The following is a 23,013-nucleotide window of genomic DNA, read 5'->3' as shown; positions in this document are numbered from 1 at the left end:
TTGTGCGATTTTTTTTGTGCGATTTTTTTGTACGGTTTTTTGTTCTTGTGCGTTTTTTGTGCGATTTTTTTTTGTGCAGTATATGAAAAGAACCATATTTGACGAAGTTATCGCCTATTTTTTTTTTTTTTCGATGGTTTATATGCATTTCAGTGCGAAAAAAGCATATTTGTGTCTCAATTGTCCACTTCTGAAATCATTCCTCTCCTCCCATCAAATGCTCTAAGTTTTTCTAAGTTTTTGCATGACATGATTTCTAACAGCAACACGTTTCAACACGCATGCAACTAAAAGCACAAAACAGCCACTCGCAACCGAAAAGGTAAACTGTCCCATCGCAAAAGCAGGGAAACAAAAGGAAATTGAACGGTGAACGGCGTGAATTTGAGTTATTTTCTTGGGGGAAACTATTTTTATACATTCCCTATCTATCGCACAAAAAAAGTTTTTTTTTTCAAAATGTGTACCGAACACGATTTTTTAAAGCTACTGGTGAAGTTTTGCACGATTTTTTGGTTCGGTCCTTATCCCCCGCACAAAAAAAAGGTTTGCCTGTATGTGATATAACCGACAGGAGCTATACTGTGTAATAGAAAGCCAAGTCAAGCTAAAAGTTTACTTTCATTTACATTAAATTACCCAAGCTACACATTGTGTGAAGATATTTTTGTTGCTGTTATTTCCATCTGGTTCAATATTGACGAATTCAACGTCAACTCGTCTTAGAAGTGGGCAGCACCATCTCTGATTACAGTCAAACGTTGTGGGTGTAAATATATTAGTCATTTAAGCCTTTATTATTGTTTTTATGTAACAAAACCACTATTTTAGAGCGCCGGCATAAAATTCTGTTTTTAATTCGTTGAAAATAAAACAAGTCGATAAGTTTTTCACTGTAAGTGTTCTATTTAGGATCTACTGCGTAAGATCAATAGAAAACAAATGGTTTATTCGATGAAAAATTCAAATTTTCAATTTTTTCTTTGTAGGTCAAGTATCGTTCTCAATCATATTCCGGACACTTAAGGCGTTTGACGCAGAGAACAGGTTTAAACTTTATACACAGGTATTATTTCGTTGATATTTTTAGTAAATTCGTTCAATCTGCTTTTAAGCTTTCTACTTAGATACATATTTGATTGAAAACATAAACAAATATCAAGTAAAAGTGCTTTTCCAATGAAGCGAATAACAATCAAACTTCGAACATTATTTATTAAAAAAAATAAAATTTCGGACAGAATGACATCGAATTTATCTGACATCTGAGCGTGCAAAAATATTTCTTGGGGTTTTAAACTCAATTTATATTTCTAATGCAATAAAATGATCAAACATGCGAAAATTACAACGACTTGGCGACTGTCTTAAAGTGTACTGCAACATTTCATGCACACAAAAATGTCTTAAAAATTGTCTACAATCATAGATGGCTTTTAATAGAACGGTATTTTAATAGAACTTTTACCACTTGTTTTTTTTTTAATTAACTTGAAATAATTGTCAACATGCCAAATTAGGATCCATTTGCTTGATTAGTTCTTGAGTTATGCAGAAGTTTGTTTTTCATTTGTATGGGAACCCCCCTCTCTCCTCAGATAGACGCTAGGAGTGTCTATTCACCATAGAAATGTTTTGTGTCCCCTAAAATCTTCGCAAGTGAAATTTGGCATTTTCTTGATTAGTTTTCGAGTTACGCAGAAATTTGGGTTCCTTTTGTATGGCAGTCCACCCTGAGAGAGGGGGGAGGAGTATCTAACCACCGTAAAACATATATTGCACCCTAAAACCGAGTTCTGAACTTCAGCAGACATTATTTGATTAAGTATTTTAAGTGGAATCACGCCGCGTGTTCATGAAATTTCAGGAACGACTTTTATTGACTAGGAGAGAACATACAGATGCACCAGCAGTGGAGGACGTCAGCAAAACGATCGCATCTCCGAGGCGTTGGAATGAGCAGATCGCTTATGACCTGAATGTGTGCCAGTAACCCACCCGTCTGTCAGCATCTTTTTTGACAGCGTTATATGAAACTGAAAAAGAGCTACTAAAGGGTGTGTCACATCAAATTGCATCACGGAAAAAACGCTGTAGAAATTCGCCCAGTAGACCGATCCTTTTGAAAATTTTAGACAGTAAAATAAAAACTATTAAAAAACTTTTGGCATTTTCTTTTTATTCATACTTCGAGCCCAAGCCCGTATGCTCGCACCTTCCTCTTTACCCCGTCCATAAGGTTCTGTACAACGTCAGGTTGTAGTTTTTTTTGAACAGAAATCCATTTTCTCTTGAAGTCCGCCTCCGGTTTGACAACTTTTGGGTTCTTCCGGAGGGCCTGCTTCATAATCGCCCAATATTTCTCTATTGGGCGAAGCTCCGGCGCGTTGGGCGGGTTCATTTCCTTTGGCACGAAGGTGACCCCGTTGGCTTCGTACCGCTCCAACACGTTCTTTGAATAGTGGCACGAAGCGAGATCCGGCCAGAAGATGGTCGGACCCTCGTGCTGCTTCAATAGTGGTAGTAAGCGCTTCTGTAGGCACTCCTTAAGGTAAACCTGCCCGTTTACCGTGCCGGTCATCACGAAGGGGGCGCTCCGCTTTCCGCAAGAGCAGATCACTTGCCACACCATGTACTTTTTGGCGAACTTGGATAGATTCTGCTTGCGAATCTCCTCCGGAACGCTGAATTTGTCCTCTGCGGAGAAGAACAACAGGTCCGGCAGCTGACGAAAGTCCGCTTTGACGTAGGTTTCGTCGTCCATTACCAGGCAATGCGGCTTCGTCAGCATTTCGGTGTACAGCTTCCGGTCTCGCGTCTTCCCCACCATGTTTTGCCTTTCGTCGCGGTTAGGAGCTTGTGAGTTAGGACGAATGAACTTGACAAATTCAGCTTATTGGCGACATCCCGGACCGAACTCCTCAGATCACGTCTAAACTGCTTAACTACGCGCTTGTGATCTTTTTCACTGACGGAGCATCCATTTTTGCCGTTCTTCACCTTCCGGTCGATGGTTAGGTTCTCGAAGTATCGTTTTAGTACTCTGCTGACCGTGGATTGGACGATTCCCAGCATCTTACCGATGTCCCGATGTGACAACTCCGGATTCTCGAAATGAGTGCACAGGATTAATTCACGACGCTCTTTTTCGTTCGACGACATTTTTCCAAATTTACGAAAAATTGACAGTGAAGCATGGCCAACGTGATATATACACTCTTATCTAATTATAAGCGAAAGCTGAAGACATAATTCCTAAAAATTAAATTTCTACAGCGTTTTTTCCGTGATGCAACCAGCACAGCATCGATAAATTATCACGGTTTGCTGAATAATCGTATTTCATTTTTCCAAATCAAATCTGATATGAGTCCATTTTCCAGGCAACCGATCCCTTGACAGCCTGAAACATAGAGCACTTTATCATAGTAAATATTATAGATAAGTCAGATGATATTGATTTAAAAGAATGAAAAAATTTCCTTTTGATAAAATTAATACTGGGCGACTATGTTTCACAATATTTGATTTTGGGTGAAATTGATGATCCTTGGGTGATAAAATAATATTTAAAATAACAGAAAAGAAATATAAGAGAGAGCAAGGTAGATTGAAAGCAAGTGTTTTTTTATTGTAAAATTAGAGTTTACGTGTTTTTTTCTGCTGTGTATTCCAAATTTTAGTTTTTTGTTTAATTTTATCAAAGACCATGGTTTGTTCAATCATAATCATAAAAACCCTTATAAAAATGCCAAAACAGAAATCATTTATGTGAGAATGAAATGTTATATTTTAGATAGTCAACATCATGTGAAGAAAATTTGGAACAAAATTGAGAGAGCCGAGATAGAATCGTGTGTTTTTGCCAATTCCTCCTTAATGTCTTATTCTAGAAATTTGAACAAGTGGTCGTTGAAAAGTTGCATATACCATTTAAATTGTGTGAAACTTCTAAGAATTAAAAAGTATTACACATCGAATTGCTGATTTGAAAAAGGAAACTGTGATAACAGGAAAAAATGCAACTATGACAGGCAAAAACCTGCTCAAGAATGGCTATCGTACAAAGCATCAACCTTTCATAGTCAACTTCATAGTCAACGAGAGTTAAAGAATAAAATAGCAGAGAATATTGTTTACATTATATTTTCTTACAATACTTAAAAAAAATGTTGCAGATAATAATTGAACAGTTTTTCGTGATATAAGTATTGCACAGCTGTCTTTTTAAAAATTCAAGCGGTTATACATTTCCAAAATCGTTTACAATCTTATAACTTGTGTCATTTCCACTCGAAAACCATCGTGAGTGGCGTAGAACCGAGCAGCCAACCGCTCCAGATTCCATGAGCGTGCAAAGATATTTCTCAATAAATAATTACCGCGATAAACTGAACATTTTCACATAAATTACAATTAACGTTCACAGCCAAATCATGTTCGAAAATGACACGCGTGCTGTTCGGGTCCTCCTGAACAGCACTTGGTTAGTGTTGCAACTACCAAAGGCTGCAGCAAATACACATGGGGGCACACATGTCGTTCTGGGGACACACAAGTGAACTTCTTTGGTCCTGTCCCACAAACCGGACCCTGTGGAAAAGGTATGCATTTATGTTTGGAATCGTCTCATTAGCGACAGCGTCACTATTAATTACTAGCCGCGTTTTTGCTAGGGGGTGAACATCGTGCAACATTCCCCACCAAAGCGTTGTATCGCGTTCAAAGAGGAATTTCAAATTATACATATCGCAGTGCAATGTGGAAGCCCCATTCAAATTCGACCGAATCGCGTGGGATCTATCAGTGTTTCACAGCGCGTTGCTATTGCTATCATCACTTGAATATTACATAACTGCAGGCGAATAACGATAGCGAACGGAAAGTGTTCTCCCAATTCGCCGCGGAATGCGAAGCTCGCAGTAATTGCATTCCGCTATCGTGTACCGAATGGAATGAACTTGTAATGTGCTTGTAGTACCTACATTATACTATTATTTGCTTGTTTTACAGTACTTACTTCCGACGGTTGGTCTGCGTAGGAGATTGGAGACGACGGATACGTGGCCTAGGCCAGAAATTGACACGATTGAATCTTTCTTAATACACTCCTGGAACGAAATGGAAAACGAGATACAATTATTATATTTTTTGCATTCACATTTTTAACACTTTCGTGTTATGAGGACAAGAAAAGAATGTACCGTTTTGTCTCAAATTCCGAACACCATTTTTGTCACTGACTCATTTTCCGAGCGCTTTTGTCTCAAATCCCGAACAGCAAAAATGCTTTTTTTAAATCATATCTCTTCAACTACTGGACCGATTCATATGTTCGATATATAAATTGAAGTCAATTAGCTAGTCTTCTTTGGAAAAATGTTATACTCGCAAAAAAATTGGATTTTGCTTTTGTAATTATTGATTTTGTTTTTCATATTTTACATGGTTTCTGGACCAAGGGCGCTATATCGGTATCAATACCTATAAATGATGTTAAAATGAAGGCTAAAAGCCAAAGAATTTCAGGGTTTTGATTATTCAATTATTTATAACATTGAAGTTCAGTAAATTTACATTTGAAAATGAAGTGTTCGGAATTTGAATCATGCGTAGAATTTTGATTCATATTCCGAACACTACTTCAATATTAATTTTAATGAAGATTTCTGCATAAAATATCATTTCTTCCACCAGTTATTGTAGGTTCTTATATTTAATAGCACTCAACATGAAAACGGCAATCAAATTAGTTGAAACAAAAACAAAAACTGAACAATGAACGATGCTTTTTTTTCTTTATTAAAGAGATTTTCAGCCAAAGGCTGGTTCATCTCTAATGAACGATAATTGTTTTTTTTACGGAATTTGCTAATGCAAACATTTTATCATTGGTTTTGACTGTCACTTTTTCGCAAATGTCTAATATTATAAATTATAGGCTGTATTGATGTCTGTAAATGATGAAGCCTATACCTCAAAGAATGTCTGTGTTTATATTTAGTATTCAATTATTTATAACATTTATAAAGTTTAGTAAATTTATATTTAAAAATGAAGTGTTCAGAATTTGAGACTGTTCGGAATATGAGACAAAACGGTATGTTGATTTTGATAATCTTGGAAAATATATCCCACAGTCGCAGGCCGTGCTGCGACTCTCTATTTTTTGGAGTAGGACTACTTCTTCTTCTTCTTTTTTGGTTTTAAGAGGGTTTAAACTTTTCAGTTCATTCGCCTCTAGGAGCAGGACTACGACTTTGATTTCTCTTTACTCTATTAAATCTATGAAATTAAAAAACTTCTGGATACATCGTAAAATCTAGATTTCTAATCCAATTAAAAAAGATGAACTCAAACCTTTTCACCGAAATTATACTTTGGCGTCAAAATATCCATCCTCAGCATTTCCGTGTTTCAAGGTGGGAAAGGATTTAATCAATTTTCCACTGCTCGATCATTTTTGACATCCGATGATGACTATTTTTGTTTAATCGGATTCTCCGAGTAAAACCTTGAGAAGACAAAAAAAAACTATGAATGGAGTATTAAGGACCAGATACTGGTACCTTTTGAACTCTAAATTCAGTTTCTATTATGTTGGAGATACGAAATAGGTTCAATGCAACTATGAATGTCACAAAATCACAAACAAACGAGGGTGATGAAGGAGAAAAAAATTATAACAAAGATCTCTATATTTTGAAAACTGCGACCAGTGTTGCCACATTTTCATCGGTACCAGAGGGGTTAAAAATCTTTCTCATCTGTACTTTTTTTTCAAAAAATCTGTACCATCGAAAATATTCGTTTTAGAAAAAAATATTTTTTATTAGAATGAAAAAAATACTCACTTATGAGTTACAAATACTAAATTTACATTTATAAGTCATACGTGTGTTTGATGACGCTTATACGTAGCCACTATGTTTAATCAAATCTTTTTATCTCAAAATAGCGTTCATCTTATCGTTGCTGAGCCGGTTTCGAAGCTTATTTTTGTTCTGGTTATATTCAGAAAAAAATGCCGACGAGTGAGGTGTAGTGAGAGCGTTACAAATAACCATCGAAGCGTCGAAAATCGAACGAGCGAACCATCAATTCTTTTTAGTCATCAAAATTCCGTCCACCAATCCTGCTTGTTTTTTTCTTCTTCTGTAGGAGCATTGTACCACTGCGACCATTAGTTTGATCTATTGTAGTGCACTCCAGTTTGCTATGTACCGTTCTGAATCATATTTCGGACGCTTAAGGCATATGATGCAGAAAACAGATCTATGCTTTATGCACAGGTATTGTTTGGTTGATATTTTCGATAAATTAGTTCAATATGCTTTTAAGCTTTGGTACCTAAATCATCGAATACAATGCTTTTCAGATGAAGCGAATAAGAATCAAACTTCGGACACTAAATCAAATTTCGGACAGATTTAATTCAAATTTCGAATACTTTATTTTGTAATTTTTTGGACGAAAATTACATTACACTTGATTATATTTTATAGTCAACTGCGAAACACTTACCGAGCAATCACAGTAAACTATTAACGAGGATGAGAACTGATGAAACACGGGAGAAATTTAAATATTTATGAACGGGTAAATTCTACGTGCACACGCGAAGCAAACGTCAAACACAAACGATAATGAGTAGTGTTGTCAGATTTTTGCCGATTATGTTATGATTCAAATGTAGTTCTCATATAAAATGATAGTGAAACCAAGGGATTGCTCTAAAGAAGCAATTGTGATATTAATTTAATAGTTATATCGTCAGTGCATTAGAATTTCAAGACATTAGAACAAAGTGTCAGAAATATGATGTTATCCGAAATATGATTCAGAACGGTATGCAGCGTCAGTTCGTTCCATCACTCAGGGAATAAGTGATAGTCGCATCAGGACTTTGCATATCCCCCCACGAAGGTATGACTTCCTTTATGAAGTACCTTACCTGTTTTGGTTTAGCAGACCAAATCTCGTTAGGCATAAGAATGCCCTTTCCAAGAATTCACTTCTTCGCTGAATTAGTGTACTGCATTGACACAGTAAATGTTCCGAAGTCTCAGCTTCGAAATTTCAGAAACGACAGTTATCATCTGCCAGTTTTCCGATTTTTTTAAGGTGATACCTGCTTGGACAGTGTCCGGTCAATAGACCGGTTAATGTACTCAAATCTGCCTTATTCAAGCTGAGTACGTTGCGTGTTATTCTGTTACAAGGTGTAATGAATAATTTGGATTGTCTTGGCGTTGATAGAGCCCTCCAGTTGGCTTCAATCATTGATATTTCCCAGGTTTTGAGCTCCGATTTCATGCATGATATAGATAATACACAAAATGGCTCAGACCCGACGAATTTAGTTGAGGATCCTAATCTTGCTAAGAGATCGGCTTTTCCATTACCTTCTATACCGCAGTGACCAGGCACCCATTATAGGTTAACTTCGTTAGTAGCAGCTAGTTGTTTTAAGGATAAAATACATTCCCAAACTAGCTTTGACTGACATTACTTTTACTGCATTAAGAGCTGCTTGGCTATCTGAGAAGATACAGATATTGGCATACCTGTATTTTCTGGTCAAACAAATATTTGTACATGTTAGAATAGCTTGTATTTCTGCTTGAAAAACTGTAGGCAACTGTCCCATTGGAATTGACATGTTGATTCCTGGTCCAGTAATACCAGCTCCCGTAGATTTACCGATTATAGATCCATCGGTATAAAACAAGAGTGATCCTGGACGAGTTTTGGGACCACCTTCTTCCCATTCGTTGCGATTGAATTCAATCACTTTGAAGGGAACACTGAAGTTACTATAGTGTTCAGTTGAAAATCTTTCAGGATTTGTAAATGCCCTGTGAGATCTCCTTCTAGAAAATGTTTTATACGTTTCAGCCTAAGAGCACTTTTTTCCGCTTCAAGTTGCACATATTGGTGCAAGGGTAGAAGGTATAAAAGAGCATCAATGGCTTTGGAAGGTGCGCTAGGCATTGCTCCAGTTATTGATAAGCATACCAGACGTTGTAGTTTATCGAGCTTTTTCTGAGCTGATATTTGTGTAGTTTTAGGCCACCACACTAGCGAAGCATATGTTAGTCTGGGTCTCACAATTGCCGAGTAAATCCAGTGAATCATTCTCGGTTTTAGTCCCCACTTTTTCCCGAATATACAGGGTTTTCCAACTTTAAATTCCGAAAGTAAATTGAAATAAAACACACTTAGAATTCGAATTTCGATGAAACTTGTATTTCAAATTAAAGTTTGGTTTATGCCATTATGTGTGAAATACAACATCATTCAAATGTCCACCTAGGGCTTCCTCGCACACCTTGATCCGGAACAGGTAATTTTCGATGACTTTTCGGCACATATGGGGCGGTATCTCGGTCATAACTTCACGAATGTTGTCTTTCAAATGTTCAAGAGTTTGCGGAGAGTTGGCATGGACACGGTCTTTCGCATAACCCAACAAAAAAAAGTCTAGCGGGTTCAAATCACATGATCTGGACGGCCAATTGGCATCACCAAAACGCGAAATTATGCGTCCCTCAAATTTCGTTCGCAATATGGCCATGTTCGGTCGTGTTATGTGACACGTGGCGCCGTCCTGCTGAAACCACATGTCATCCGTATCCATATCTTCAATTTGTGGAAAAAAAATAGCGGCCATAGCGCTCACCATTCACAGTTACCGTCTCGCCTTCCTCATTTTCAAAGAAATACGGCCCGATGAGTCCACCAGACCATAATGCGCACCAAACAGTGACTTTTGGCGGATGCAATGGCCTCTCAACAATCACGTGTGGATTTTCTGAGCCCCATATACGGAAATTTTGGGTGTTCACATAGCCACCGAGCTCGAAATGTGCCTCATCGCTGAAGAAAATTTGATGCGATAATTCAGCATTTTACTGCTGTTGTTCGTTCACCCAATCGACGTATGCCCGACGCATTCCATGGTCACCACGCTCTAATTTTTGTACCAGTTGGACTTTATATGGATGTAGGTGCAAGTCCAAATGCAAAATTCGCCACAATGATGTGTTTGACAAGCCCAATTGCTGAGCACGCCGTGGAATCGAAACATTCGGGTCATCCTCCACACTGGCAGCAACAGCAGCAATATTTTCGGCCGGACGCACATTACGATGATGCACAGGTTTCACAATATCCGCTACGGATCCAGTTAGTTCGAATTTACGCACTACATTAGCGATTGTGTGCTCTGTAGGCCGTCCATGACGACCAAAATCCGTCCGTAATGCTCGAAAAACATTTGCCGGTTTTTCATCATTTTTAAAGTATAATTCAACAAAATTAACACGTTGTGCGATGCTAAAACGATCCATATTGTAAAATGGCAGACATTCAACTAACGATATGACGCTTTGGTTGACAGCTATGTCAAATGATTGTCAGCGCAGGGCTGTATACTTTCGGAAGCCCGAATTGGAAAACCCTGTACTACTACAACTCCAGAGAGTAGTCTGGGCTTTAGATATTGCATACTCCAGTTGGTCGTTTCAATTTAGTTTTTGGTCAAGCATGACACCTAAATATGTGGTTCGTTTTGAAAGCTCCAATTGTACACCTCCCAATCTAAGAGGTGGAATCTTATACTTTCTTTTTCTGGTAAATGGAATTATGACTGTTTTTGAAGGATTAACACTAAGTCCTTCCAAGTTGCACCATTTGAATGTGTAGTTAGGGGCTGTTTGCATTCTATTGGAAATAGTATTGTAGCATGAATTCAAATCCGATTCCTAATCCATTTCAAAACCCATTCTAAATCCCATACCAAATTCCATTGTCAACTCATTCCCATGAGCAGTTAATTGTTTTCTAACAAATGACTCATGCGCAAGCACTTCAATGTTTACCATTCCCACAAGCATAACTGCATAACTTCGTTAATTACTTTTCTCCCACAAATATCCATCACCCATAAAAACTAGCCACATGCGCTAGCGGTATGAATGCATTCTTACATCATATCGCGCGCAGTTGATGGCGATAAACTCAAAACCAAAACAGACCTAGTTCTGTTCCGATGAAATATGCGACAGTTTACAAAATCGTAACACTTTACGATTTCCCATGAAATCGATATGCATTATGCGATATGCGCGCTTACGCGCAGTAAGCATTTTTTATTCTTGACCCCAATCACATCGAACACTGCATTCGATTGATTGGCTATTTCTCTACGCCTTGGCTCCTCCCAACAAATTAAAGAACTCTACACAATTATTGGAAAAAAGGTTAGCTTAAGACTTTCATGTTTAATATTAAGTTAGTTCTAGAGACACACTTCGCGCGAACGGTCGCGTGGAGTTTTAACTATTAAAGGGCTAAGTCTTTTTTCTACTTAAATAAACGGAAGTGTTTTTCGAAAAAGAAAAGAGAAGTGTTTTCAATAGTAAAGAGAAAAGTGACCTAATGGTAAATGACAAAATAGTAAATGGGTCCCAGGTGGAACAAAATAGTAAAGTATACTCACATTTACCCCTCACTAAGATGATTATGTCATCAGCAAAACCAATGACTTCGTATCCTAAATTAGCTGGGTTATTAAGAAGATCGTCAACAACAAGGGACCACAACAGAGTAGACAGAACTCCTCCTTGAGGGCAACCTCTAGTTGGTTTCGTTGTTAGAGTAGATCCTCCTAATTTAGCTGTTATTAGTCGGTTGGTTAGCATGGCATGCATCCAGTTGGAGATGCACATGTCAAAACTACATTTTTTCATAGCTTTATTTATAGAGTTGTAGGATGCATTGTTAAATGCTCCCTCAATATCAAGAAAAGCTGTAAGTGAGATTTCTTTGGCATCAAAAGACTTCTCTATTTTTGAAATTAACGTGTGAAGCGCTGTTTCAGTTGATTTATTTGCTTGGTAGGCAAATTGAAATTTGCCCAATGGTCTCCTGTTCAAATATGATGATTTGATATGGAGATCAATGACCTTTTCCATCATTTTTAAGATGACAGATGTTAGACTAATTGGTCTATACGCTTAGGGAGTCGTCCTGTCACGTTTGCCAGCCTTGGGAATAAATATAACCCGGACTTCTCGCCATTTACTACGAATGTAGCTTAGTACCATACTAGCTCTAAACATCTCCGTTAGAAGAGGGACAGTGATATCCTTGCTTTTTTGTAACAGCACCGGATTAATCCCGTCTGGTCCTGGAGATTTAAAGGGCTTCAAGGAATCCACTGCCCATTCAACCATTGACTTCGTGAAAACCGCCCTAGCCAATTCATTAGCTCTATTCTCGTCTCTGATTAGACAAGATTGAGCAGTGTTGAAGATCTGTGCGTGTCCAGAAATCAATTGGATTGAGCCTGGGAAGTGTGTGCTAAGTGTTTCCTGGGAATCGGTTGTATAATGACCATTTCCTTTTTTTCAGACTACCAAGTCCGTTGGTATGATCCTTAGAAAGGGCTTTATGAAGTCTTGCTACAACAGGTAAACTTTCTACCTGTTCACAGGTGAACTTCCAATCCCTTCTTTTAGATTTACGGTTTTCTTTATTATATTCTGTTAGACAGTTTTTGTAATCTGTCCAATCAGAGGTAATTTGAAAAGTTTTCTAGACAATTTTCTAAGCCTTCCAAGTTTTTTGTTCCACCAAGATGCATCCTTACTTGAAGTTTTTTGCTTCAGTGGACGGTTTTCTTCGAAGGTAGATTTAATATTGGTTTCAAATTCTGATGAAACTATTTCAAGCTGTTCAGTGGAAGAAATACTTTCCACTGATATCAAAATTTTCTCCTGAAGTTTGGAATGATAACTATCCCAATTTGTTTTTCTCGAATCTCTGAATTGTTCGATCAAAAGATCACCAGAATTATAATTAAACATTATATGTTTATGATCAGATAGAGATTCTTCATTTGACACATGCCAATTTTTTATCTTATCTGATAGTTTTGAACTGCAGAGTGTTAGATCAAGAACTTTTCGTCTAATAGAGTTAACAAATATTGGGTTGTTTCCTTGATTACAAATGTGAATATAATTTGACATTAAATATTCAAGCAAACATTCACCTCTAACATTGATGTCGCTACTGATCCAGACCGTATGGTGGGCGTTGGTGTCACATCCTATGATGAATTGTTTGTTATTTAATTTACAATGTTGTATCAGCATAGCAACTCCAAATGGAGGAACTTCAACGTTGTCTCCTGGGAAATATGCCGAAGCGACGATGATAACGGTTTTCCCTCGGGTCGTTTGAACCTCCAATTGTATTGCCACGATCTCACGGTTGATAAATTCTGTGATCGGTACATACCTAATGTTATCCCGTATAAGAATTGCTGCTCTTGGTGCAGTTTGTGTGCTGTCATAGAGAAGCTTACATTTTTGTGTAGAGATTCCTCGAATCCTAGAATTATAGAACCAAGGCTCTTGAATAAGAGCCACATCCAAAGTTTCGTGAATGAACCTTCTGCATAGGACGCTGCTTGCTCCATTGGCGTGATGAAGGTTCACCTGAATAAACTTTATTCTGTCCAGCATTTTGTTCGTCTCCATTATTCAGGGAGAGGCTGCCGGAACCCGAAAAGCTTGTTAGGATTGTTCATGTGAGTCCCACGAGTTGCGCGGTAGAGAAGGTCAGCTACATCAGTGACCCGCTTAATGCAGTAAGGACGGAAAATACTGTGGAGGGCGCCCCGGTGCTCCACAGGCTTGTTTTCTGAAACTTTGATTTCCTTACGGGGTAATTTTACCTTTAGGGTACGGAATTCATTCTCCAGATTTTGTATATTCTCTACGATAGTAAACGCCTCTAACACAACGAATTTCGTCCTTATGAATCTGATCAATTATTGCATTGTAAATGCTTTTACGATCAACAGTACATAGCGATACTGCGGCGTGAAAGTCGTCATGCACCTTAATGTTGCTTTGTTTAAATATAAGAAATTCTACACGCGAAATAAATCTATACCAATCTGTACTTTTTGACGAAAATCTTCAGCCTGTATCGTACAGAATCTGCACAAAAATAACGAAAAAATCTGTACTTTTCCAGATAAATCTCTACGTGTGGCAACACTGCCTGCGACATATGTTATTAACCAATTTACGGCCAGATGTATCAAACTGTAATTAAATTCTAATGAAAGGGCCTGCTGGGTAAGGAAGTAAAAAGTGCCCCCAAACCAAATCACCATCTCTATGGAAAATATTGTATAGGGTTCCAAATAAGAAATATTTCCTTTTTTTGAACCACTATGTGGTTCACCATAGGATCCAAGGTGAAAAACGTACTGTTTATTTTTTTTTTTGCATGCCATTATCAATAGCTTCAAGATTAAAATTTGAAAAACTAAACTGAAAGTCCATCTTACTTTAGCGTATCGAGAGATATTATCAAACAAAATTTTCATCAAAAATTGAAATACAGTTATACCTTGATATAAGGCAACTTTTTTCTTCTCGTTACGTTATATCGAAGCAAAAAAATTTTTTTTTTTTGATTGATGCTATCACCCAGCAGTATTTATAAATCTTTCTTATGCCCAAGTTAATTTTCGTAGAAAAACATGATTAGTTTTAAGTAGAGGAAAAGATCTGAAAAAATTGAAGTGAAATTTGTGTCAATTACAGGGTGGGCCATTTAAAGTGGAAGCATCTGGCAACCCCATAACTTTTGACAGAGATGTCAGATTAACAAATGTCATACCGCGTTGGAAGCGTCATTTCAGTACAATTTTAACCATGGAACAATACACACCTAAACAATGCGCTGAAATTGTTCAGCTGTACATTCAAAATAACTTCTCAATTGTGTTAACTAAACGTGCGTGGAAAAATAAAAATAAAGTTAAAACATCGCCTGGAGACAACACTATACGTCGATTATATGCCAAATTTATATCGTCTGGTAGTGTTGGTAATGCCAGTCATCTGTCCAGACAACGACCAAGACGTTTCGACGAGAATATTGATGCCGTTCGAGCCAGTGTTGCAGAGACTCCATCGACATCAGGTCGCCATCGTTCGCAAGAGTTAGGCATCGCTCGAACCACTCTCCGACGCATAATTTGTGTTGATTTGAAAATGTTTCCGTATAAAATTCAAATGGCTCAACAACTTAACCCATACAGCGGCTGCCACGACCAAATTATTGCGCGAAATGTTTCCCGGAAGATTAATATCGAAAAACGGCGATTATGACTGGCCACCGAGATCACCTGATTTGACGCCTCCTGATTTTTTTTTATGGGGATATTTAAAATCCAAGGTATACACTGGTAAACCAAGGACCCTGGCTGCGCTGAAAGACAATATCCGACAAGAAATTGCTGCCATATCGGCCGAAACATTGGGCAAAGTGATGGAAAATGCCGAAAAAAGGGCACATTTTGCGGTTAAGGCCAGAGGCGATCATTTACGAGATATCATAATCAAAAAGTAGTTAAAACGAATCTCCTTGGACCAAAATAAATGAATTTCAAAAAAAATAATTTTAAATTCCACTTCTTTACTTTGCTATTGCAAAAACAAATCCTTCCACTTTAAATGGCCCACCCTGTAGTAATGAAACGGATAATAGTTTGGCCGGATAGCCGATAGCTTCAAGGCCGGATTTTTTATGATTTACGTTGTGTTAATGAGAAATTGTGGATTTTTTTCTATATCCGGTATCCGGCCGGCTGAATTATGTTCTTGAAACATGTTCAAAGTTATATTGTGAAATTTCCATTAAGTACAAATTCAACCATGTATCGGTATGCGCCGGAACTTTCCAGAACTAAATTGAGTCAACTTTATAGAATAATTTCGTTATCCAGATGGGGATTCAAAAGGAAAACTGGACGTGAAACATTTATTTTAATAAGTTCAAATGTTTAAAAAACGTGAGTTTTTTTCTTTCCGTTTTAACTAGGCCAGTACTTGTTTTGAGATCATAAAACATAATATTATTGGGTTTAGGTAGGACATATTCACAAAACATTGAGAAAAAGACCAATGCTACCCCATTTTACCGTACTTATTTGTTTGAAAACTTACTAGAAACGTTTATTCGAAATAATTTGTAATCCAAAAACGATTTCTGTATTGTTTGCTTTTAATTCTAAGGCATCTTAAAAAGTTACATTATATCGAGGTTGCTTTATATCGAGGTTGCCTTATATCGAGGTATGACTGTTCAAAAAAATCTTGAAGTAATGAAATTTGTTCTTAGGGAATTAAAAGATTCAGTACTACTCTAATTCATATTTAAATGTGTCCCTACACCTTTTCTAGCTATGTGTGAATTTTTTCCAGAATTTTAACAGTGTTTCACATTTTACATTAAAACAAAATCATTTGCTGTTTTTTGTTTGTTCCATTCAGTTGTGAGTTACAGGGTGTTTACAATGGAAGTCAACAAAGAGAAAATTCGGTACATTTCACATTTTTTATTCAATCGCATATGCTCACAAAATTTGCTCCGCACTCAGAGGGTTAAAATTAGTGGTTTTGAATGTTTTATTACTGATTTTACCACAAAAATGCAAAGTAAACATGGTTATTTCTATCAATTAAATTAAAGCTCTCTATAGCTATAAGCTATAATTTTTTCTTTGACACACTAACTTCTATCTTATTCAATTTCGCTGCAATATCATTTCAAACAATTCCAGGTGATTCTTCAAATAAAATCTTCAATAATCACGATTTTTACTATACTGTACTTATAAGAGCCAATTAAGTTTCACCTTAACTTTGAAATACAGGTGATTCGATTATCCGGAATTTTAGACTCGATTATCCGGAGTATTTTATTTTTGATTTTCGGAAATTTTGAATAATTTGTATATTCATTCTATATTGAATAGCTAATATGGGTATCAAAGGCTTGACTAGTAGAATGCAGTTATTTATAAAAAATGCAAATCCAAGATGGCGTCTACTACATAATGGCGGATTACCTATTTTCTCAGAACCCTTTCAATATGGGTATCAAATGAAAAGGCTTGACTAGTAGAACACTGTTATTTATGAAAAATGCCCAAAATGTATCAAAAGAAAGTTCTCGACTAGTAGAACATAGCAGATAATGAAAAAATCCAATTTCAAGATGGCCGCAGTCCCCAAACAACTAATTACTTTTCGAATGGTTTTATTCAGCTTGATCTGTTTCTATGTATGTTTGAATGTTTGTTGGGCTGTCCCACATTAATAGAAAATTGAGCCCGATCCTGTTGAATTTTTTATCTGAAATTTGGAACATACATTTAACTCTACTGTCATTATGAAACTGCGTATTCCATGATCTTGAAAAATTCAATTTGGCCGCCGCAAATAAATGGCTGAATGGCTTGATTTGGAGAATACACTACACTATGAACAACACTAATGGTCGACTATGTATTTTTTGCAATCCCCTCAATATTGGTACCAAATGAAATGATTTGACTAATAGAATACAGTACAGGTCGGACTCGATTATATACAGACTCGATTATATGTTATTCGATTACAGGGAAACTTCGATATAACGTACCCTCGATATAAAGTCACTCGATATAACGTACATTTTACCTCGATACATTTACACATTTCCAAAGTGTAAAGGAATTTTTTTTCCATATTTTTTTTCTTATAGAACAATGAATGATCTGTATTGTGATGCTAAAACAAGTTTTGTACCTTCAATCAATCCCGAAATACAGCTGGTTTTGAAATTCCGGATTCTAAATGAGTCAAGCTTTAATCAACAGTACGAAGGGAAATATCATGAGAATGGCTGGCTTCGTTTTCTGATTGAAGTTATTATAACAGCAACACAATAATGTATTATAGACTACGTTTCTGAGTACTTTATTATGCTTCGATATAACGTACAACTCGATAAAACGTACAATTTTGAAAGTGAAATGTACGTTATATCGAAGTTTACCTGTATATACAATTTTGGTCTCGATTATATTCAGTTTGGATTTTTTTTTACATTTCAAATATGGCTTATTTCATGAAGAAATGTTACCTTTCAACGTTAAGGTGAAGTTTAAGTGGCTACTACATGTACAGTGATGGAAAAAATAGTGATTTTTGAAGATTTTGCTTGAATTTTCACCAGGAAGGGTTTATATCGATATTGCAGCCAAATTCAGAAAGATAGAAGTTGTGCGTCAAAGAATAAATTGTGGAGCGGCTAAAGAACTTCATTTTAATTGATAGAAACAATCTAGTTTAATATAAATGTTTAGGATAAAATTAATAATAACACATTAAAAATTATTAACTTTTAAGTGTTTCACTTCCAAAATGTTATTAAAATTCACTAATTTAGTTGTTCCACTACTATATCCTGTACTAAATTTTCTCATCTTTCAAATGAAAGCATAAGAATCGTCTTCCGCTGCGTTCTTTTTAATGTAGAACCAGTTTGAAGCAACAGAGTTCGAAACAAAAAAAAAGTTCTGTAACTCTGTCATTGTTGAAATACGAACATATGCGTAGGAGGATTTTTTTTTTTTTCATCAAATATGATCGTCTATCACCTCCTGAGAGAATCTGGATAAATTAATTTTTGTGAGAAAGGTGTTTTTGACTTTAAGGGGATGAATCAAAAATCAAATTCCTCTTTTATTTTCAAAAAACGAAAAATACATGCAAAAAAACAAATAAAGAAAAAAAATTGTTTTGACTCGATTATCCAAAGGATTCAATTATCCGGAGTGAAAAAAAAATCAATACTCCGGATAATCGAGTCCGACCTGTATTACATTTTTCTTGAAATTAGCTGTATTTGAAATATTAAAAAAATGAAATATTGAAAAATGTTTCATACTTACACTCTAAAAGTTCGTTTTCCATTTCTATAGACATTTGCCCCTTCCAATTTGCGAAGGGCACATATTCTTAGCTCTGCATTTTTATCTCATAAATTCTAATTCCCTCAATCATTGTCCACTTATGAAACAAAATATCTTCACCTATTCGAACAGGAAGTTTTTTTCATCAATGCTGCTTGGAATATCTGACCTTTTCGGAATGAACTTTGATACAATCCATACATTGTTTCTCCTGGAGTAGCCTTTCAATGTAGAATGCGTTACAATACGCAGAAAATGAAACCACAGTTTTAATAAATTTATCATACTCTATTTCACCTGTATCAACTAAATGTCTGAAAGGTTACTAACCGATCTCTGTTAAATAAGAAACCATAGTTTGAGGCACGGGTTTCCGAACAAGTCGCGTTGTACAACAACACCTACAGGTTTTTTTTCTTTATACTCAAAATACGGTACAGATTGATAAAAAGAGGGAACAATAAAAAAATGGCTAAAAAACGTTACTTTTGGTCAGCCTATAAACAGCAGAAGTCGAATATCGTATTCCGATGACATTTTGCAATCGAAGATGGTGACTTCCGGTTAATTGAAAACTACCATGAAAGATCGGAAATGGAATTGGTGGAGTGGCTTTAGACAAAGGAGGTGTTAGAGACGAAAATCGTGTGATAACGAAATGCCATTAGTAAAGCAGCACATGCACAAACGGAAACGGAAAGGGCAAAGAATGTACCACCTTCTTGAGATCTGCTCAGGACCACCAAGACTTTTATTACTCAAATTACGCCATGCCATGTACTAAAGACAATAGGTAAATTCAATTTATATGGCTTGTTTTGAAAAGCAGATCATAAGCAATCGAAATTGTCATACAAACAAGTTGTCTGTGTTGTGACACCTTTCATTTGACACTATGTACTAAGAATTCGGTAGGAAGCGCTATTCCCGAGATCCAAGGGATGGGAGTGGTGTCGGTTCAGCACCACCTTTTCCTATCCCTTTCCGAATGTTTCTCCGCAATAATCTCAGAAACGTCGCGTTGGGCGACGAAAGTGTTAATAACTCACATATAAAATTTTTCTAAGCCTTTTTCATAAATCTGAGAGAATGTTTCCTGTTTGCCGTTTCATTATTTTCCTCATAAGAGAAAGCTACTGGAACTCTGTGTCATTCAATGTATTTCGTAAACGTTATATTTATGATTAATTATATTGCTTCTTCTCTGGGATAAAATAAGTTGAACCTCTCATTCGAACATTTCATAATTAATTATCTGCAGCAAAAAAAAAACAATGTAAACCACTTCTGAAGCTGTTTGCAGTTAAAGCTCCATTTAAAAAGAAAACAGTAGATAAATTACAATCCACATTACATCGGTTTTAAACTTCGCCTCTGGCCAAACACGAGTTCCCGTGCTGCTCGCCAAGAAGGTGGGGGAAGAAAATGCTAGAACAACAAAGTCAAAACAAATTACCTTTTCTTCTGCCCCCGTTCCGGACGTTCCACCGCTTACGTCCTTCCCGCCAAACTCAAACATTTGAGCCCGGTTCAGAGCGGCATTGTTGTTGGCGAGTTTGCCACTGTTAGCACCGTTACTTTCGTTGCCGGAACCGGTAACTGCAGCGCCACAGGTCCGCTCAACTACTGGACCACCACCACCGCTATCCTTGCGGTGCTGCTGACTGCTGGAGCTGCCACTGCCGCTGGAGAGGATACTGGGCGTACAACCCATACCGTCATGGGAGGACCCGTTGTGCTGAGCCGAGCCTCGAGAGGTGGTCGGGGCGGAATTTTCGGCACAATCCAGACCGGTGCCGTTCAGCTCGTGCTCGTGCTGAAACCGATCCCCCTTCAGGACGCCGTCTTCGGTACCGCAAAGGCCACCGCAGCAGAAACCATTCAGCCACATTCAAGTAGCCCTTCCGCAGAGTGCCCCCATATCACTTGAAACACCTCATCTTTGGCTCTATATATATGTACTTTTTTATGGGCTTTTTTATTCTTCAATTCAACTTGAATTCACACACTAATATGCTGGAAAATATGCTACCTCTGATAATTTTCACGAATTGCTGTGAGAACAAGTGTAAGGGATTTAAGGGTGGAAACACACAAAAACACTTCGCTGGTATAAAATCAATTTGTGCAGTGCCTCGGGGTGGAAAGCTCATTAATCACGACGTAAGGAGAGCCTGCTGTTTAAAGCACGCGGTGAACTCGAGAATGGATTTTTTAAAATAAAATGTAAGAATGTATTCAAAGAACAAGTCGCGAATAACTAATTGAGCCAGAGCTCCTAATGTAATTTATAATTCTCGTTTGATACTTTTAGAACTTTCTAAAATTTATTTCGATACCATCACTTTCCATTCGAAGTAAGCCCACCGCGCACTTCGCCCCAAACCAGCTTAGTGTCGGATCGAGTTACAGCTGCTGTTGGCACTCGACATTTGAGTAATACACATCCTGCAACACAGGTCAGCTAAACAAGTATCAGAACATTAATTTACCCTTCGCTTTCACTTCTTTTCTGTGCGCTATTGTTTCATCCCCCCGGCGCCTCCACAAAATTTCATAAATTCAATAACACTTCAGCACGATTTTATTCTTCGTCATTTCGGACTTGAGCACATTTTTCTCTGCCAAACCACCGCCATTGATCAAAACCGACCCCAGCGTTCAAAACATAAACCTATCAATTTTCTTTGGAGCTAAATATCCACCCAAAACCACCACCACAAGCAACGATTTGTGTCGCTCGAGAAAGAATCACTCAACCGACTTTTCAACACTGAATCACAACATCATCTTCGTCTTCTTGTCGAGCGCACGAAATTTGGTTTGCGTATTTCCGCCTCCACGGCTCTGATGATGCTATTTTCCAGCTGTTTCCTATATAGCTTGGATGTTTTTGTTTAAGACGTGATGCCGATGGCGGGGATGATGGGGAACTTGACGCCGGATGAGGGTTCACTGGTGGTGTTCCGTCGTTTGTTTTACCCCCTTCTGGTGATGGTTGCCAAAGAAAGCACCTTCGCCTGGCACTGAAAGTAGACTGAAAATGAAGAAGGAAAACGATTAGCGAGTGTGATCTCTTTTGGGTTTGAGTAACAATCAAGCAAAAAATACAACAACGAAACAACTGGGGAAAATCCGCTCAATTTTCTAGATTTCTGAACCATCGTTGTTCATAATATGGAGGGGAGATAATAATTTAAATATCTCCTTAAATTGCAAAGAAGTTATTTTCGTTCCCGAGAATAAACTCAAAAACATTTATGAGGAAATTTCCGAGCCAATCTCTTGGAACATAAATCGATGCCGAGGTTCGCTACCCGGCGGACAGATGCGAACGCAACACACACGGCGCACTTACTGATAAAATTTTCATCAATGCTAACAATGTGCGCAGTTAATTCCCTGTTATCGTGATTTTTCATCATATAACATGGGAAGAGAGTTGATTTTGAAGGCGGAAAAAAAGTATTCCAGCGGAAATGGGGTCAAATGCAAGTCAACCGGATCTCGTGTCGAATTATCTCATAGGCTCCAATACATGATTTTTACCCCTCTACTGCGAGCTAGAATGAATGCTGCTTAATAATGAATGGGTTTTCTGCTTTGGAAGAAAACAAATATAGGGTTGGGGAAAATGAAATGTCGTATTTCTGATCGAAATTTGACGCTTTATTTAACATACTTGAAATTATCCCATTTAAGTCAAATATGCGCCGTTTTGTTCGCAAACTTGTTGCCATTTAGAAGGCAGCTTCATAATCCCCCCTTATAAACGAACTTTTGAGCAGCTTATCTAGCTAAATTTTCATTCTGGATTCATGAGCTCATATCACGAATTCATCTCCATGCTGGTTGATCCTTCTTCGTATATTCCCAACCGTGTTTGTTTTCCTGACTACATCGATTCCTCTGTACATTTTGATCTGTCCATGAAGCAGGATATCCATGGAATTCTAGATTATCATCAATCGGGGTTCATTCCAACAAAGGATGAGCGTATCAATTGTGATAATATGTACTTTACGGTCCTCTATGAACGAGACTGCGGGATTTGGAGTGTTCGACGATTTTTTAGCACCTCCCACAGTCTTCAGTATCCTTGCTCAGTGTATATTGCTGAATTGGCAGCGATTCACTGGTCGCTGGACAGCGTCGCCTCACGACCTGTTGAACACTATTTC

At 37.4% G+C, this 23,013-nt stretch overlaps 1 protein-coding gene across 1 annotated transcript in view; it reads right to left on the bottom strand.

Annotated features, from left to right (window-relative positions):
- LOC129770295 (high affinity cAMP-specific and IBMX-insensitive 3',5'-cyclic phosphodiesterase 8) overlaps positions 1 to 23,013 on the bottom strand; it is a 495,796-nt gene that overhangs the window by 355,231 nt on the left and 117,552 nt on the right. Inside the window, exons 2-4 of the mRNA XM_055773030.1 lie at positions 21,325 to 21,869; positions 20,289 to 20,886; positions 5,021 to 5,111 (exon numbers count right to left, since the gene is read on the bottom strand). Of these exons, the coding sequence (XP_055629005.1) occupies positions 5,021 to 5,111; positions 20,289 to 20,723 (526 nt within the window). The 5' untranslated portion in view covers positions 20,724 to 20,886; positions 21,325 to 21,869. The remainder of the gene's footprint in view (positions 1 to 5,020; positions 5,112 to 20,288; positions 20,887 to 21,324; positions 21,870 to 23,013) is intronic.

Source organism: Toxorhynchites rutilus, chromosome 2, assembly GCF_029784135.1.
Source record: "Toxorhynchites rutilus septentrionalis strain SRP chromosome 2, ASM2978413v1, whole genome shotgun sequence".
Classification (NCBI taxonomy): domain Eukaryota; kingdom Metazoa; phylum Arthropoda; class Insecta; order Diptera; family Culicidae; genus Toxorhynchites; species Toxorhynchites rutilus.
The sequence above is the reverse complement of the archived record's forward strand: the minus strand, read 5'-3'. Positions and strand labels throughout refer to the sequence as shown.